General features: G+C 49.3%; 5 protein-coding genes across 5 annotated transcripts; 3 read left to right on the plus strand and 2 right to left on the minus strand.

Annotated features, from left to right (window-relative positions):
- Nucleotides 1-631: 631 nt before the first annotated feature.
- HD556DRAFT_1497795 (septin) lies at nucleotides 632-2,594 on the plus strand (the record flags this gene model as incomplete). Its single annotated transcript, XM_041308914.1, has 11 exons — nucleotides 632-701; nucleotides 776-907; nucleotides 969-1,050; nucleotides 1,102-1,239; nucleotides 1,297-1,414; nucleotides 1,465-1,566; nucleotides 1,617-1,765; nucleotides 1,815-1,910; nucleotides 1,963-2,044; nucleotides 2,106-2,185; nucleotides 2,243-2,594. 11 exons carry the CDS (start codon nucleotides 632-634, stop codon nucleotides 2,295-2,297), a joined length of 1,104 nt encoding a protein of 367 aa, XP_041164856.1. The 3' UTR covers nucleotides 2,298-2,594.
- A 19-nt stretch (nucleotides 2,595-2,613) lies between these two features.
- Nucleotides 2,614-6,163, plus strand: HD556DRAFT_873350 (uncharacterized protein). The gene is made up of 4 exons (XM_041311899.1): nucleotides 2,614-3,557; nucleotides 3,617-5,389; nucleotides 5,446-5,504; nucleotides 5,557-6,163. Exons 1-4 carry the CDS (start codon nucleotides 2,772-2,774, stop codon nucleotides 5,822-5,824), a joined length of 2,886 nt encoding a protein of 961 aa, XP_041164857.1. The 5' UTR covers nucleotides 2,614-2,771; the 3' UTR covers nucleotides 5,825-6,163.
- A 14-nt stretch (nucleotides 6,164-6,177) lies between these two features.
- Nucleotides 6,178-7,145, minus strand: HD556DRAFT_873412 (uncharacterized protein). The gene is made up of 4 exons (XM_041311901.1): nucleotides 6,803-7,145; nucleotides 6,556-6,750; nucleotides 6,412-6,495; nucleotides 6,178-6,360 (listed from the first exon to the last, which is right to left on the minus strand). Exons 1-4 carry the CDS (start codon nucleotides 6,990-6,992, stop codon nucleotides 6,221-6,223), a joined length of 609 nt encoding a protein of 202 aa, XP_041164858.1. The 5' UTR covers nucleotides 6,993-7,145; the 3' UTR covers nucleotides 6,178-6,220.
- A 531-nt stretch (nucleotides 7,146-7,676) lies between these two features.
- HD556DRAFT_873397 (uncharacterized protein) lies at nucleotides 7,677-9,614 on the plus strand. The gene is made up of 3 exons (XM_041311900.1): nucleotides 7,677-7,984; nucleotides 8,038-8,115; nucleotides 8,172-9,614. Exons 1-3 carry the CDS (start codon nucleotides 7,777-7,779, stop codon nucleotides 9,410-9,412), a joined length of 1,527 nt encoding a protein of 508 aa, XP_041164859.1. The 5' UTR covers nucleotides 7,677-7,776; the 3' UTR covers nucleotides 9,413-9,614.
- HD556DRAFT_1337305 (uncharacterized protein) lies at nucleotides 9,533-13,363 on the minus strand. The gene is made up of 3 exons (XM_041301937.1): nucleotides 11,338-13,363; nucleotides 11,062-11,288; nucleotides 9,533-11,008 (listed from the first exon to the last, which is right to left on the minus strand). The coding sequence occupies exons 1-3, from the start codon at nucleotides 12,966-12,968 to the stop codon at nucleotides 9,816-9,818; spliced, it is 3,051 nt and encodes a 1,016-aa protein (XP_041164860.1). The 5' UTR covers nucleotides 12,969-13,363; the 3' UTR covers nucleotides 9,533-9,815.
- Nucleotides 13,364-14,330: the final 967 nt, after the last annotated feature.

Genomic DNA, 14,330 nt, shown 5'->3' on the forward strand with positions numbered 1-14,330 from the left:
GATTGAGTGTCCAAACCTTGTGTGTTTATTACACTCCTTTCAGGTGCACCAGAGCAATCCTCGGTGACGTTCAAGCGAAAAGCTGGATAGACCATATGCGCATTTACTTTTCATAAGGAAGGGATATCAAAAATACATCTGAATTGCGTACAAGAAGGAATTACAAGATCATTAGGGACGCTCGCGTCACTTGTGCTCTGCAGCTTGGCAGAAGGAGGTGGAAGCGAATGATCCTCCACCACGACGCGTCGCTTCGGCAGCTCTGAAAATTTCTTCCTTGTGATGGTCACCGAGGAGCGTGAAGCCTTAACTGTGACCGCGTCATCCAGACAAGACACGAAACCTGAATGAAAAGGGCGCATCTGGAGGTCGGGCAGTAACCCCCGTCTGCCACAACAAGACGTGCGACGACATGCCGTACTAAGAACCATCATTCAAAAGCGTGTTAGTTATTGTTCAATGTAAAGTTAGAGATGCACGGTGGAGAGAAGTGCTACACAGTATTCGGTCCCGTCGCGACAGTGGCGCGGCTGAGCGGAGTTTTAATGGGATGAGGTCAACTTTCCCCTTCGTCTCTGCTTTGCTCTGCACGCAAGTGAAGCAACCCAAAGTTATTCAAACTTCCCACAAAATGTCTTTCGCCGGCAGACGCAGAGGAAACAAGGTCAAGAAGGGTGTCCAGTTCACCCTGATGGTCGTTGGTTAGTCGCTTTCCATATGCTATTTCGACTTGTTCGGTGTTTGTTGACCGGTCGATTTTCTCAACGTGTTGCAGGTGCCTCTGGAACTGGCCGTACGACCTTTGTGAATACCCTTTGCGAGTCCGAAGTCCTGGTGCACAAGGTCTCCGACAACCCGGATACCGCGCACATTGAGGAGGGTATCAGGATTAAGCCTGCCAACGTCGGTTAGTTGCACCAGTCATGTATTGTTCACACCTTATTTAAACATGTCATGCATTGTCACAGAGTTGGAGGAGGATGGCGTTCGCATTGCCCTTACCATTGTTGACACGCCTGGTTTTGGGGACAACATCGACAATGAGTTTGCGTTCGTATATACCCATCCCTACATATCTCACTGAATAACGTTTGGTTTTAGCTTCCAAGAAATTGTTGGCTACCTCGAGCGTCAATACGATGATATTTTGGCTGAGGAGTCTCGTATCAAACGTAACCCTCGCTTCAGGGATAACCGTGTGCATGCGCTCTTGTACTTCATCCCTCCGACGGGTCACTCGTACGCATATTTTTGTGCGTCACGTTGATATGGTACGCTAACTGGGCTATGATATAGCCTGAGGGAGATGGATATTGAGCTGATGCGCCGCCTTTCGCCTCGTGTTAATGTGATTCCTGTTATTGGAAAAGCAGATTCTTTGACACCCAGCGAGCTTCGGGGATTCAAGAAGCGGGTTCGTTCTCCCGGTTTTATTTTTTGGTCTGTGTTGACGCGGTGTTGTAGATCATGGAGGATATCGAGCACTACGACATCCCCGTCTACAACTTCCCTTACGACGTGGAGGAAGACGACGAGGAGACCATCCAGGACAACAGCGAGTTGCGGGTATGTGACATAATTTGAGTCTAAGCTGGCCATTTACGTAAATGCCGTAGGCATTACTTCCTTTTGCCATCATCGGTTCGGAGGAAGAAATCGAACTGGACGGGCAACCGGTACGCGCCAGGATATACCCTTGGGGTGTTGCCGAGGTCGACAACCCAAAACATTCCGACTTTAGCAGACTACGGAGCGCATTGTTGAAGTCAGTGCGATCTTGCATTTTGTAGAAAATGCTAAAGGAGTTGGTTTAGCTCCCACCTTGGCGACCTGAAGTCACTGACGCATGACGTGCTTTACGAGACTTACCGTACTGAGAAGCTTTCTCGGACGGTGCACGCCGACACCCAGTGAGAATATTGATTTGATGCTGACGTCCACACTAATCAATAAATCGTGTAGCGATTCTTCTATTCTCCCAGAAGAGCTGGCAACTCAGAGCGTGCGTCTGAAAGAAGAGCAGCTTCGCAGGGAAGAAGAGAAAGTAGGTGATAATAAACCGTTGATTTTGGTTATGCTGACGAACTCTTCTTGTGGACGAATAGCTTCGTGAGATCGAACTCAAAGTTCAGCGAGAGATCAACGAAAAGCGACAAGAGCTTTTGGCCAAAGAAGAATCGCTCAGGTAAGTTTCTATGGAAATGTGAGGAGTAAAGTTTTGGCTGATGTGAAGATAACTTAGAAATTTGGAGAGTCGTCTTGTTGCTCAAGGGTCTCAGGCAGAATTCCGAGACTGAAAGTAAGTGGATGGTTAGATATGTTGGGCACTATGGTCGACAATTATACCCTCCCTGTGTGCAAATCCTTCCTCACTTGTCCGCCCGCTCGTTTTCCGTCTACTCTGCGATTTTATATATACCGGATAATCCATTGCCATTCCTTACGCGAAATTTACCCAGCTTTCGAGGCTTCTTGACAGTTCGTAATCGTTTTTTAGTGGAAATGCATTCGAAGAGACATTTGCTGCTTTTACGTTTTCCAATTATTTTTTTGTGTCTAAGATGATGATCTATGAATGTGTTTTTGAGTTTCGGAGCTGAGTGAGATACCAAACTCGGATCGTTGTTGACGTTGAGCACGTTGGTGTGGACTACACTCTTTAGTTTCGGTTCTCGATAGCTAGACCATAGGGAGATATCTTGCTACTGAAATACTGTTTCAGGTTTATATCAACATTGAAGGAGGGAACTTTGCTCATCGAGCTCCCCGTCATGGAACCCGAGTTTAATACTCGCCCACTCTCTATAATTCATCGTCCACGCCCATCCCAAGATCACGCGTCTCCTCCCTCTTCACCTGTACCTCCTCCTTCATCCTTCACCCTTACATCTCGTCGTCGTTCTTCCGCCGCCAACTTTCCTCCCGCAGGCCCACCACCGAGTCAACCAATTCCAAGTCTACCATCAGCTCCAATCCACCATCCTGATGATGTTGAACCTTCTTCCGAAGAACTTCCATATACTACAAGACACAGGTCAAGCACTAGTGGTAGTGGTCCTAGCCACGCCAATAATGGTAGACCTTCAGCCTCTGCAAATCTCGCTGCAATAGCCGCGTTTCAAACAAGGCAAGCCTCTACTTCCGCGTCCAACAGTCCCCAGCCTTCTTCCAGCACCGTCGCACATGACCCCAGCCTTTTTTCCGACCCCTCACATAGATCTATCCTTCAGCCAACGTCATCTTCACACCACCAGGATATCGTGCCTGACCGTCTCTTGTTATCACCGGCTCAGTCTCGCACACCCTCCCAATCTCGCCCATCTTCAAGACGCGCCCTCACAAGAGCCTTGGAACTCGCCCGTGAAGCAGTTCAGTTAGATTCTACCAACGATGACCCCCATGCTGCGGTCATGGCATACGGTCGAAGTGTCGCTTTGCTTAGTGAAGTTATGGAGCGAGTAAGAAGAGGCGAAGACAGCACAGAGCGTCCAAGACGAAATGGCAGGCGGAGAAGTGTGGTCGCACAAGAAGAAGAAGTCAGACGTCTTAAATCAATAGTAAGAAATTTACTCATTCCAGTCCCGAATTCATCCTGATTTCATTTTATCCCTTTCAGCACGACACTTATGCTGACCGTATGAACATTCTCAGCCTGATATACAGTATACCTCCCATACCCCACTCCCCATCCTCTGTATACGCCCCTTCCACATCTACAGAGTCCACACAACCTGGATCACCATCGTCCATCTCACCCACTTCTGACTCTCATAAAGTCTCTTCGTATCCAACGGAACACACCCAAGACGAGCCTCAGCACGTCGGAGTACTTAACCATAACCATGATGACGACAATGATGGCCATGAAGGCATTGGAGCTGCCCTTCTCAATGCTACTTATTTGTCCACTGAATTCGGTCAAAGAACCAATGGCATATCACCTCAACATCCTTATGCTGCACCCCTGTCTCCTCTTTCATCATCTGGTCCACAAGATTCCAATAATTCTCTTAACCGAAACGCAACCCTTCCGGCGAACCGCACCCAATATACCCCATCAGTCACTGGCCGACCTCGAGCAGCTTCTATTTTTCCTCCCGCCGCCCCACCTCCAACTTTGTCTCCTCTACCACCACCCCCAGACTCTGCCGTACCCGCCATGTCCGCAACGATGCCTTCACAGACCGGCAGGTTCCTAGAAGCTACCTGCCCACGCGGAAATTCAATTGGACACAGACGAACAGGGTCAGGAACTAGACTGACTGCCGTCACTGAAGAGGGCGTCAGGATTGTGGGCCCTCCCACTCTAGAGAGCCTATACGACCAAGATCTTACAGCGTCCTTACCCCGACGGCCTGACACGCCACGCACTGCAATCCGGGACTCTCACCCACTACCCCCACTTCCTTCACCCACAGCCACATCATACTCTATACGGTCACCGGAATCGCCAGCACAACAAGTTATTGTTCCACGAGTCCGCGGAGAGTCGATGAGCGTGATCAGCGGTCAACAATTGATCAGCACCTCCCTGGCGATGGGTACGATTCATCAGAGGCGCACCAAGATGTCTGCTCCCCCTTCGACCGACAGCCCTTCGCCTACTGAATCACATTCACCGTCGATATTCTCTCTTCCCGCTCCGAAGCCTGCCGGATCACCGGTACCCCCTAACACAGTACCTCACGTAGTTGGACGACATCGCGCGTCGTCACAGCCAGGACGACGGCCTTCTGTAGCTAATGGCCGTATCTCCCCGTTCGATGTTCAGCGACCCCCATTACCACACACAGCAGGGTTCAACGGACTAATACCCCGTAAAATGTCCAATCCTTCCAAGTTGCAGCAGAACATCAGCATTAATATACCACAACTGCCGCAATTGACTCTGCAGACAGAATTGTTATCCCCGTCTCTGGCATTAGCGTTGGTACCTCCACCAGCCCTGATATCCAATTTGCCGACTACACCCACTTCTCCGCTTCCACCCGCTCCACCCGCTGACGGTCAAAGGAAGCCGTATCATATGATGGCACTCCTGGCGAATACCATGACCTCAAAGTCTGGTGGTTACATCACCAGACGATTGCATGTGCCGCAAGAGGTTTGGTCACAAGGAGGGGCTAAGCTCACAAACATACCGGAGAAAGTCCGCGTTGTAGAAGTACTCTGCTCAGCCCTGGAGGAGATGCAGCAATGCAGCGTGGAATCCTTTGGCGCAAGCGTCGGCAGTGGACTAGCTTTGGGTATCGGCAGTGTAACTCGCAAGGAAGCTGAGACATGGGTAGGCAAATTAGAGGAGTTTTCCTCGATATGCGATAGTGTCGTCGCAAACTTTGGCAAGAAACTTAGTGTAGGCGAAGGTTTTGTTGTTAAGAAAAGTGGGGGGGTAAGTTTCAAGATGGTTCATTCGTCCTCATGGATTGACACTACTTGTTTCTTCAGGTAACATCATGGGGAGGCAAACTCACTCGACAGATTGACAAGTTTACCAACGGAAAAAAGTTCGTGTCTCGCTTTCATTGCGTCCTTGACTTGTATTAACGTGTGAAATAGCCTCGATTCGCCTGCCGCTTATGTGTCTGGATTAAATAAGCTGTTTACCATAGCCCAGCTTATCGATGAACATACAAAGGCATTGTTATCGCAGCCAGTCGCAGCTACATACGCAGCGTTCCCTATAGATCTCCGGGCTGCTGCAGAAGTCAAGCTAAAACGCGCTTCCGAGTTCTTTGCGAGCGTCGTGCTGACATTCGTCATTCGTGACCTGGCGCAGCTGCTCGACAAGTACGCCAAAAAGTGCGAAAAGTGGCTCGCAGAATAGTGAGGCAAACCCCCATTCCCTCGGTCTGCGAAGCTGTAATACTGTTACGAAGCAGTATGTGTTTTATTTCGGGACTAGATGGTTCACCAGAATATGTTTTAGCTTACATTTTTAGTTTATTTATTCTACTTTTTTCGCGTTCTTTTTTTGCGTGTTTTTTTCCGCGCCTTTTTCTTTGTCTTCGTTCGGTGCACCTCTCACGTCCCCTCCCTTGCATACTATACATTACACACTTTGGAATTCTGTGCATATTGAATGTAGGCTACAAATCAATTGCTCAAACTGCCGGATGTTCCGATGTCCAGATGTAGTCTATACAGCCAGTACATACAACAAACTAAAAGAACAAGGAGGTAGACAATATAGTACATGATGCAGTCTATCAATTCTAAGTTTTCAGAATACAGAGGGTACACGCCCGGCATGGGCCTCGAAGTGTGATGACCGTACGGTCATTGGAGTTCCATATGCAGGCTCTTCTCCTTCGGGAGTTGGTGGCCTGCCTCTTAGGCGAGAGATGACCTGCATTCTCTTGACTGCGACTCATCTTAGGGAATATTATGGAGGAGAAAATGACATTAACGCACTATAGTCTGTTCGAACGTGACTATCGTGACATTCCTCATCTGAGTCAACGAGAGGATCGGTGGTCATGACAGTATGCCAGGCATCTGGAGTTCAACAAACGGAATAATGAGCCATATCACATAGGAACCTGAAGGGTAGCTTACGCTGCAGCATGTTGCGTTCAGGGCCTGGCATACTCGATCTCCGTGATCGCGGTGGTGGTCGTGGGGTGATGTTCGGTACGCTGGGTCTTCGCGCTGAGCGTATATCAGTGGGCATGCGGCGATATGGGGGATCTGACGGGGAGTGTGGACGACGATGGCGCTGACGCTCCAGAATATGAGAAGGTACTGTTACAACTGGAATGTGGGTATGAGCAGCGGACTGGGGCAAGATAGCATCTTGACATACGTTCAGACCGTCGTTCTTCTCTGCTGGCGTGTACATCTAACAGGTCTCTCGCTGCAGGATTAGCGGCTTTTCGTTTTCGAGAAGTACTCGTAGTTGGTTGTGGACCTGTTAAATTTGGGGTGTGGGTGTCGTCTTCGGCTTTAATTGTAGCCCTGCTTCTCCTTTTTGCTGGGGCTTTCTTTTCAGACATGGCCGGACTCTGAGGCGTCTGAAGGACTCAGACTTGCGGTGAAGAGTCGGACGGGATGAGGCTAAACTGTTATAGCGAGCGCCTTCGCACCTTGGGATTTGGTTCTCAACTTGAATCGGCTGGCTGATGCGGCAACTCGCCAAGCCGCCTTTCCTAAAACAAAGGCTAATGTGAATTCCTGGCATATTCCGTCCTCGCTCATAATGAATTTTTACTTGCGTTGCTATATGCTATGGCGTAGGTCGGTTTTACTAACTGGCCGAAGCTGATGTCACTGTCTCCTTAGCATTTTCATTATTAGCCGCTGTGCAGCAAAAAACAGGTATGTGCACATTATTTTTGGGCTGGGCCTCGAACACAGGCATGCCATGATGCGCCGGTGCCATCACCTCAGCAAGCGCCTATCTCTAGTTCACGATGGCAGGGTCCAAGGTCACCATGTCCTACATGTAACTTGTCCAAGAAGTTCTACGGACGAACCATTGCAAGACACATCAATTCATGATCATGATCATGACCTATACTTAATTCTGGAGGATAGTATCTCGCAACGTTTCACTCCGCGTTTTTGCTATGTTCTCTAGGCTGTGGCCTCAAATGATTCAACAACGTTCAACTCTGTGTCTCTCAGGGAAGCTGTGCATCATGTCCACAAATAAGTGGATATTTGCCATGCTATAACGAGGTTGAATCTCTTGATTCTCTCCATCGATTGTGAGGAAACCCTGTCTGCTTCTTCTTTTTATTTCTTTGTTCTTGAGCTCTGGAGCTCGGCGCCGGGGAGATGCTGCGCACCTTCACTCGCTTTTTCAACTCTAATTTCGTACTCCATACTTTATACTTCATTTCTTTGTTTAATCTTCTTTGCTGGTCCTTTCACGATGTTCAAGCTGCTCCCGTGCGCATTTCAGTTGGCCCACAAGAACAGGAAATCAGCATATCTTCCGAGGCGACTGTACTTAGCCCAGCTACCGTCGTTGGCCAAAATTATGGTATGCATTCTTCCAAAAATCAACAAATAAAGACGATTTTACTCTTTCTGCAGTTTTCAACCAATCTTACGGCTTACACCGTATAGCTAGAGACTCAGGACTTGACGGAGATATCGTCTCAGCCTCTGACGGTAAGTTCATATTATCCCGTCTGTATTTTCTCCTAACCTCGTGATGGTTTCCACAGCAACAACGTCGGCGGTACCATTCACGAGCACTGGAGCTACGGCAGCTCCATCCAGTTCATCGCCATCGACATCGGATTCGAGCACGTCTTCTGCGTCTTCCTCAAGCTTGTCTCAGTTGGAGACTAGGGGGTCTTCTGCTGGAACTGATAGCTTTACATCATCACCTAATCCCGCGGGGACGTTTCCAGTCACGCCCCCTACATCATTTACGCTTACTACCCCATCTTTCCCCCCTACTGTTCCGACATCAGTGACAACGGTGGAAACTGAATGTCCCCGATCCTCTCCTGTGCTCGAAGGGTCGTCTCCATCGACGCCTTCTGCATCACAAGAAACATCTTCAGCTACTGCTCTATTTTGGGCCCCTGATGTCCCACCATCGGTGACCACAGTAGTCAGTGGTTGTGCTTCATCCTTACCTATACCCGGAGGGCCTTCTTCTGTAACGTCCCCTGCATCATTAGGCATACCGCCACCTACTGCTCCATCTTTACCTCTTGCTGTTCCGCCATCAGTGGCAGCGGTGCTAACTAGTCCTCCTGCGATTTTGCCCACAATCGAGGGATTGCCTCCAATGTTACCCCCTGCATCATCGGAAACACCTATAATTACCTTTCCCCCTCCCATAGTTACTCCTCTCCTACCTCCTATTTCTCCCATTCCCACTTCCCTCCTGCCTCCTGCTGTCCCTGTTCGTCCCCTTGCCCCTATCCCTCCCCTTGTCACTTCCCTTTTACCTCCTGTTGTCACTCACTCTCCATCTCCTGTTGTGCCAGCAGTGACAGTAACCTCACAAAGTGCTGCTAGCCCGGCTACCGCCACATCATCGACACCTCTTTCCACATTTGTGTCTTCCACACCCGTTACGCCATCCCCTACAACCACGTCCACCTCCTCAGCGCCTAACGCGCAGTCACATTCAAGTTCGCAACAGGCATCGTCGTCACCGACACCGTCGCCTTCACCACAAAGCGACGCTGTGTCATCGCCACGGCTTGCAGGGTCTTTGATTGCCATCATCACAGTACTTTCATTCCTTGGTGCACTTTCGTTGATCCTTGGAGTCATTCTCTTCTTTCGCACCAGATACCGATACCGCCGTATTGCACAGATGCAACCCCTTAAAGAAGAGCTTCGACCCTTGCAACTGAACTTGTCTTCCAGGTTTTCTGTCTCAACCACAGGATCAATGGAGCGATTTAGGTCTTTTACACTTAATTCGAGACCTCCTACGGCATGAAGTCCACTGTCACTTTTGTCCCATCATAATGATGGTGTACTTCCTGATGGCAGCTTCAAGACAGGAATGAGGCCCCTAGATTGTTGTAACACGAGGGAAGGGATTTCACAATGAATAATTATGGAGTTTGTTACAGTCGGCGTCTACAACACATATTAATAATGACGTTTAAACAACAAATTATACCGAAGGTATCAAGTGCGAGGAAGGCAAAGTACAGTGAGATCCTTCCGATGAGTGAACGTGGGTATGTACAGAAAACGAATGCATATCGCAAGGGGAATCATTGGGTTATGAAAGCGAGTATTAGTGTATATGTAAGCGGAAGGAAGAAAACGTTGCGTGAAAAGTTGTCCCTTCAAAGCAAGTAAAAGCAAACTAAGACGCAAGGCGAAAAACGACATCACCAGAACTCTCTGACTCGCTCTAAAACCTCCACAACAACCGAACTCTTATACATGAGAGCATGGTCAGCACCTTTCACCACTTTGACGTGACAACGATCTTCGCCCATCGCCTTTTCCATCCACCGCACGGCATTTTCAGCAATCTTCTCGTCCTTATCTCCATACCAGACCTGGACCTTGTGAGGGAAGTCGCTATACGAGAAGCCCCAAGGACGATTGTCGTGATTGAGGATCTGTAGAAGGTCGCTGTGCATCCCTTTCGATGCTTCCGCGTGAGACGCCGCAATGAGAGCATTGGCGAGAGCAGTTTGATACGCAGTTGATGTAGTTTGAACACTCAGATGTGGAGAGGATAAAGTGCTCGCAGGGGGGGATGATGGAACGCTCGGCGGGCTTAGTCTCGATACACTTGTGGTGGACGCACTGAAGGATATAGAGCGCTGGCCGGTTTGTCGAGGAAGAAGCTGAAGTGGGGGTTTATCGAAAGGCAACTTGAATTCGACGGGTTTGGTTGGTTTGACAAGGGGTGGAAGGTTTGGTATAGGACTAGGTGAGGATCGAACCTTCGTGGCGTCCCAGTCAATTTCACCAAGACCTAAGCCCGTGTCCAACGACAATGGTTGAGGGAGCTGCGGACTTGGGACATCAGTCTTCTTGTGTGCGTTGGGGGGGAAAGATGATTTGCCCGTGAGGGAACCCATAGATCTCAAAGTCTTGAGCGTTTTCCCGACGGTTGAGATGGGAGGAGACTCAATAGCAGGTGAAGGAGGCTGAGAAATTGCTTTGGACGCTTTAAGTCTACCTAAAATTCCTCGAGAAGGTTTTCCTCTGTTCTGTTGTGTGATTGAGCGTGCGCCAAGCGTGCTTTGGCTCCCAAAACGACCATCAAAATCCCGTAGATCGTCATAATCACTGGACAGAACAGAACCTAAGCTCATCCGTCTCTTGGTGATATCTGATAGGTAAATAGTGTTTCTGCCGGGACTCTGAGGTTGCGAGGAAGGCTCGACTCCATTACCAGACGTTGACTTTCCATTCTGAAATCTGGGGGACAGCGGTGCGGTGTAACCGATTCCCCGGTAAGCGACGGTTGGCGGCTTTCCTATCATCCATGCCTGGATCTTCCACTCTGCTGCCTGCGCGGTCTTCAGAATGCCATTGGGGACATACTTTAGCCACCGGTATCCTCCTGTACATCAGATGAGGGAAAGAAGCACAATCGCAAGTCCCTCCAGCACTCACCGCTTTCGGAGCCACCTATCCATGGCGCTAGTAGACAAAGGTCACCCCGAATACGATTAGGAACACGGTTAGCAAACGCCAAGGCGTAAGGTGCGCCGGCTGAATGGGCAATGATGCTGCATTCATTTATTTTTAGCTGGTCGAGAACCTCCTCGACAGCTGCCGCCCATTCCATGATGCCTCTTGCAGATTTGGAATGCGGAATCTCGGTACGGCCTAGACCCCATCTGTACGAATGTCAGTGAAGCCATTGTTAGTCAACAAACAGAAGCTTACCTATCTATAGCAATCAGACGAAGGCCAAGGCAGTCTGCCATTTCATCGTACAAACCCATGATGTGTCTGACACAGCCTAGACCAAGAAATACGACGAGGGGAAAGCCATTTGGATCACCCATATCCGCAAGGCTGACGGTCAGAGGGTGATCAAGTGATGCATGAGGGGATCGCGTAAGTTTCAGCAAAGTTGTCAATCTAGCGGAGCGAAGATATTCTGCTATGGCTTGGGGCACGGATGTAGGAGAAATGGAAATGGGAATGAGGTCCAATGAGTACTGCGAATTCCGTGCTGATGCAGTCGATGAATGTGAATAAACGTCTGAGGGTGCCCTGTGAAGCCGCACACTTGAGCTATCCGACATGTTCGAAGGCATAGCGGTGAGTGGGGGAGCACGAGGTGATGCAAGTGGGGGTACAATATGTGATTTCTTCTGGTTATGGTACGTGCGGCGGACTTCATCTGCAATGCTATCAAGGGAGGACCTGCCCAACGGTTCAGCTTCTGTATCAGGCGTGAGCAACTCAGCCTCGGATTCCTCGTTCTCAACACCATTGGTATGACCATCGGTGTGAATATCACTGGGCACGTGTTTTTGGGGTTCTCTAGAGCGGTTCTGAGCAGAAGCGGGAGCGTGGTTCCGAATGATTTCCGAAATAGAAGGAACAACAGTTCTTGGGCGCTCTGGTGGCTGCACAAGAGCGACTGGAAGGTCATCAACAGAGTCATCAAGTACCGAAGAGGTAACCTCATACAACCCCGAGTCAACTGTGATTGTGGACGAGGAACCTTTTTGTGCAGAGCCAGGTCGCAGACGAGCGCGGCGAGTACGACGAGTGGGAGGCGATGGTCTTGGTTCATCTTCATCTTCATCTGAAGGTACTATTTTATCTTGTCGTCGACTTTTCCCTTTGCCAAGAACTACACCGGGTGGAGGAGTGGGTAGAGGTGGTTGGTATAGAGGATGATGTCTTGCATTATTACCAAACCTTGAGCGACTAGAGGAGCTTTTCCCGAAGAAATCTTCCATTGTGAAGCCATTCATCCCATCAACCAGCGCATCCATGGCCTCCACCCCGGAAACCGGAGCCGAGACGACTACCGGAAAATGGCTGAGGGAGTAGTTTCTGATGGAAGATGAATTTAATGGTGTTTGCGGGGGTGATTCCGCAAAACTGGAGGTTTCGACGGAGAGCCGGAGTGATGGAACGGGGGTCTCTTTCCACTTTGACTTGGCGGATGATGGACCTGTACGTGTCCGATGACGCGGGATCCTCGGAGTGATATCACCCCCTGACGAGAAGTCGGGGACCTCAAGAGCAAGATCCACAGTTGGAAATGCGTATGAAAGCTGAGTCGTTTTCTCTTTCTCTTTGCCTTTGTCCTGATCAAATTTCCTGGAATGCTTCCGCAGAAGATCGTGAGCATGAAAAGTACGACCAGGACTCAATTGGGACCTTGAATGAATGTCGAAGCAGTCTGGCGAGACACGAATAGGAGCAGGGGAAGGGTGTTTAGCGTCTGAAGAAATGGTGGGCCTGTGGACGTCACGTCTGGACGACACGAGGGGGTCACGGTTGGATTTCCGGAGAGGACGGTCAGTTCCCATACTAGTGTTTGAGTTCGACATCACGTAGGCAAAAAAAGAACGATGCAAAGCCTAAAGGCCCTGATGAATTTTACGCAAGTACTCCTCCCCAGTGGGAACCTTCTAAAACGCTTCAAAGACCTATTTCGTAGTGTCCAATGCTTTTATTGACCCAACATACCAGAGCGTACCTTAAGTTCACCTCCTCCACCAACACGTTACCGCTAACGTTGTCGGCTGGTACCAAGCGTTGTGGCGCCAGCTCAACGCAGCAGAATAAGGATCCGTGACTGAGCGTCTGATATGGCGTCAGCTTGTTTGATAAGAAAACAAGCCAGAATTCTGGTGCAGGGATGGAGAATGTGTAGTAGTGCTTAGTCGAGTACCTGTTTTCGTTGCTGGTCAACAACACTGCCACTCAGTACTCAGGTTTCGGGTTCAATCCGGGTCGGACATATGATGGGGCTTATAATATGTAATTTCAACCTGCAATTCGACTTCAACAAGCACCACATCATGCTTCTTGCTTTCAACTCCTTCTGGAACCTGCGGTAAGTGTAATACGTGCCAGTACCGATAAAACTCTTACGTGTAACAGTGGTTACGACACGGTCCGTCTTCAGCAGCGTCATCGCGACTTTTACAACTACAGCCTCAGCTGAAGGACCCTCTGCCGTCCCCGCTTTGGATTGGAATCATCAAACACCATACAAGATACACTAGATATAACTCCCTTCCATTGGTTTTGCAGAAATGGCATTCAGCGTTCACTTGCTGGAGTAAGTGTAATCCATGTCATAATAGGCACCATAGGCTGCCGTGACATAGTACTTGCTTGACAACGCCCTAACCCGAACGATTTTATTTTTAGAGCCACCTCAAAAGCTTCGCAAAGATGTTTATGTAGGACTCCAATTGGATTCGAATCCGATTGAACAGTTGGACGTCCGACGTTGAACGTTTGAACGTGCACACTATCATGTGCATAATAGGTGAGTTCATCGCGTTTTGCGTTCCAAGCGCCAATACCGGCTGTATCATACTTGGCACGTAATTTTGTTAGCGCCGTGAAAGTTGTCCTTCAACTAGCAAATCCGAACCCGCCTTGCGTAACAACGTGGTCAATGAATTTTCCAGGGTGCCGAACTAACCCGCGCGCAGCACCTACCAACACGTGCTATCTGGTATTACAAGGTATGTAGTATCACCTTCCGGCAACACCATCTGAATCAGTAGTGACTGCAACCGTTGCACAACTATGTCAGGACGCCGCGCAGTGCCTCAGTGAAAACTCGACCGGAGTCCTTGACTTTTTTTAGACAAAAATCGTCTTTTCGGAGCTTACTCCCGCCTAATCTATCGTATGTACGTGTAAGTTCTGGCGTGGTATCGATGGAAAACAAG

Source organism: Suillus plorans (assembly GCF_016647745.1).
Source record: "Suillus plorans strain S12 chromosome Unknown HD556scaffold_7, whole genome shotgun sequence".
Taxonomy (NCBI): domain Eukaryota; kingdom Fungi; phylum Basidiomycota; class Agaricomycetes; order Boletales; family Suillaceae; genus Suillus; species Suillus plorans.

Coding starts and splice junctions, on each gene's coding strand:
- HD556DRAFT_873350 (XM_041311899.1), top strand. CDS start 2,772: ATGGAACCCGAGTTTAATACTCGCCCACTCTCTATAATTCATCGTCCA. Junction 3,558..3,616: donor TCAGACGTCTTAAATCAATA/GTAAGAAATTTA, acceptor TATCCCTTTCAG/CACGACACTTATGCTGACCG. Junction 5,505..5,556: donor AAGTTTACCAACGGAAAAAA/GTTCGTGTCTCG, acceptor CGTGTGAAATAG/CCTCGATTCGCCTGCCGCTT.
- HD556DRAFT_873412 (XM_041311901.1), bottom strand. CDS start 6,992: ATGTCTGAAAAGAAAGCCCCAGCAAAAAGGAGAAGCAGGGCTACAATT. Junction 6,751..6,802: donor AGAAGAACGACGGTCTGAAC/GTATGTCAAGAT, acceptor CCCACATTCCAG/TTGTAACAGTACCTTCTCAT. Junction 6,496..6,555: donor TGAACGCAACATGCTGCAGC/GTAAGCTACCCT, acceptor GTTGAACTCCAG/ATGCCTGGCATACTGTCATG.
- HD556DRAFT_873397 (XM_041311900.1), top strand. CDS start 7,777: ATGCTGCGCACCTTCACTCGCTTTTTCAACTCTAATTTCGTACTCCAT. Junction 7,985..8,037: donor CGTCGTTGGCCAAAATTATG/GTATGCATTCTT, acceptor CTCTTTCTGCAG/TTTTCAACCAATCTTACGGC. Junction 8,116..8,171: donor TATCGTCTCAGCCTCTGACG/GTAAGTTCATAT, acceptor TGGTTTCCACAG/CAACAACGTCGGCGGTACCA.
- HD556DRAFT_1337305 (XM_041301937.1), bottom strand. CDS start 12,968: ATGTCGAACTCAAACACTAGTATGGGAACTGACCGTCCTCTCCGGAAA. Junction 11,289..11,337: donor CGTCTGATTGCTATAGATAG/GTAAGCTTCTGT, acceptor ACATTCGTACAG/ATGGGGTCTAGGCCGTACCG. Junction 11,009..11,061: donor GATAGGTGGCTCCGAAAGCG/GTGAGTGCTGGA, acceptor TCTGATGTACAG/GAGGATACCGGTGGCTAAAG.